The sequence below is a fragment of the Sinocyclocheilus rhinocerous genome, unplaced genomic scaffold (assembly GCF_001515625.1).
Source record: "Sinocyclocheilus rhinocerous isolate Xijiao unplaced genomic scaffold, SAMN03320098_v1.1 C36951091, whole genome shotgun sequence".
Taxonomy (NCBI): domain Eukaryota; kingdom Metazoa; phylum Chordata; class Actinopteri; order Cypriniformes; family Cyprinidae; genus Sinocyclocheilus; species Sinocyclocheilus rhinocerous.
Window position 1 is genome coordinate 1 of NW_015786988.1, and position 2,704 is coordinate 2,704.

The window sequence follows — 2,704 nt, forward strand, 5'->3', positions numbered from 1 at the left end:
AAAAAAAACTGAAAAGGGAACAAATAATAGTAAAAAAAAAAAAAAGCTATTACTTTGGTTCCAGGATTCAAACTTTCAAATTTTTTTTTTACTGATTCCTTAGTGGTTTTGTTTCTGTGAAGTATGCACACTGCTGTCTGATCCTGAAAAATAATTCAAAAGTCATAATGATATAGTATAAAAAATACAGAGATTTTGTCACTGCATACATAACATCTTAGTATTTTTTTGTGACTACTGACATAAAAGCAAAAATGTGTAAACTAAACAACTATAGCTAGAAAATGTAGCTTCTTTGAAATGTACCAAACCTTGTTTCCTATTTCATCTTTAGTCAGCCGTGAAGATCTAAATAAAAATTAAATATTAATATATGGAACTGAAATAATGTTTCATTAAGTAAAATCACTTATGATCTTTGTCGTCTCCTTATTGCTGTGTAATAATTTATAGTTGTAACCTCATATAGGCTCCTGGATTGATATCATCAGTCTTTGTACAGATGAAGCTAATGTTTTTACATTCTCCTCCTGGTCCCAAGTCCTGAATGCAGTGCTTTAATATCCCCCAGGGATCTTTGTCAGTGATTGCTCGACTGATATCACTTACAATCCACACAGAAGAGCACTCTCTCAGTTTCTGTAGGGTTAGAAATATACAAAAATTGTTACACAAGGATAACTCTTACACTTGCAGTAGCATAGTCAATTATGTATTATTGTACATTTTCAATAAGCACGCATATTCTATTGTTAAAAAGGATGTTAATTGGGGGGACAGTTGTTCAAAAAGAGTGTTGTATTTACAGATTTCCACAGGTCTTCTCTAGTCTTATTGCAATCTCCAATCCCAGGAAGATCAAGAAGGACAATGTGTTTCAAAAGTTCATCACAGTTTGGAATCTTGATTTTCACACTCTTTACAAGTGGCCAGTACCAGCCACCGGGACTTGCCACACTATATTGTATGAAACATGCAACTTCATTGACAAAGTCAGATCTCTGTTAAAAAAAAATAAAAAAAAATGTAATGTTGATTTAAATATGATTTCATTACTCCAAATTCTGAATGTCATGTTTACACTTATTAGGCATTATTAATAGAAAATTAGACATATTTAGCTTGCTATAAAACATACTTCTCTTTTTGAGATGATTTTTTCACTGTCAGACAAAAAGTTGATGATTTCAGCAAATTTCTCATCTTTTTTAAGTTCTTCAAATTTTTTCTTATCTGCATCTTCTCCATACACTGCAGTAATCTTTTCTTTAGCACTTTCAAACATTTCATCATCCCTATCCTCACTGTCATCTGACAAAACTCTGAAAAGTACTTGGAGCATTTTGTCCCACTCCTGCAAATACACAAAGCATCCAATGAAATAAAAACATCATATTCTTAAAGGGTTAGTTCACCCCAAAATGAAAATTTTGTCATGTACTCACCCTCCCATGTTATTCCAAACCCATAAAAAATGTGTTCATGTTCAGAACACAAATGAAGATAACAGAGAAACAAAGATCTGTAGGTAAGAATTTAGAGCTTGCTACTTTGGCTGTGCGTCTTGCATCATTAACCCGGAACTAAAAGTTCAATTCACTTAAATTTTGTGAAGAGACTTTGAACAGAGGGACAAACATCTCTCAGATTTTATTAAAAATATATTTGCGTTCTGAAGATTCCGAATTTCTTATGGGTTTGGAATGACATGAGGGTGAGTAAATGATGACAATTTTTATTTTGGGGTGAAGTAACCCTTTAATTCCAATCATCAATTTGTTTGTTTAAGTTTTAAAAAATCATGGTAAGAATATAATACTGAAGAAATACTACTATAATACTATAGATAATACTGAAACCTCTTTAGAGTAGAGTTCGATCTCTGCTGTGTAGTTGGAGTCATCCAGATTGGCTTCCACCTGAGTAACAACAGCTGTACAGGCACCTAAACTACCAGGTGGCAGTAGATCCTCTTCTCCCAGGATTGCATTTATTAGGGAGCTCTTTCCATGTCCTGATTGTCCAAATATCCCTATTGTTGCTTTCCTTCTGTTGTCTTTATCTATCTGATCCATCTTTGAAATGACATCTCTGTGCATTATACAGATGAAACAGAGGATCTGAGGATGCATGCTTGTCAAAAAAAGTTATATAGACAAATATATTCCATACTGTGTCTAAGTAAACACTTACACTATGTAGGATTTTAATGTAGTCATGGGCTGGTCAATGTTTTTTACGGCTTGAATTTGAATATTTACACCTTCCATTATTTGCTTTGTTTGCACCATGATGGCCATATCTGTCCATTGGAAGAAAATAGTTAATTAAAGGTGATATATAAAATAAACTGTATAATACATTTTAAGATAACTGGTTTGTTCTAATTATTATTATTATTTTTTTTTTTTTTAATTATCGAATTGACTTACCTGTTGTCAGTGGTGATTCTGCGCAGGTAATTGCAGAGGCACGGTTATGTGAAACCGATGATTCATCATGAAAGCGCATTCTTTTAGGACCTATTAGAGAATTAAAAACAAATACTTACTGAGTGATAACTTGTAAAGCCATAACAAATAAATGAATTTTAGAATATAAGAGATTACATACTGTAGCTAGCCATTGTGGAAGCAATGGTTTTAACCTTGGAGAAAGAACACACGTTTCAGAAAGAAAAAACATGTTTTAGATTTTTTTTTTT

At 32.5% G+C, this 2,704-nt stretch overlaps 1 protein-coding gene across 1 annotated transcript; it reads right to left on the bottom strand.

Moving 5' to 3' along the window:
* Nucleotides 1-53: 53 nt before the first annotated feature.
* On the bottom strand, nucleotides 54-2,694 carry LOC107736759 (nuclear GTPase SLIP-GC-like; the record flags this gene model as incomplete). Its single annotated transcript, XM_016548115.1, has 9 exons — nucleotides 2,614-2,694; nucleotides 2,433-2,522; nucleotides 2,194-2,302; nucleotides 1,860-2,091; nucleotides 1,139-1,354; nucleotides 807-1,001; nucleotides 461-639; nucleotides 312-348; nucleotides 54-143 (listed from the first exon to the last, which is right to left on the bottom strand). Coding segments are annotated over exons 1-9 (1,161 nt in total), but the record flags the coding sequence as incomplete, so codon positions are not given.
* Between the last annotated feature and the right edge of the window lie 10 nt (nucleotides 2,695-2,704).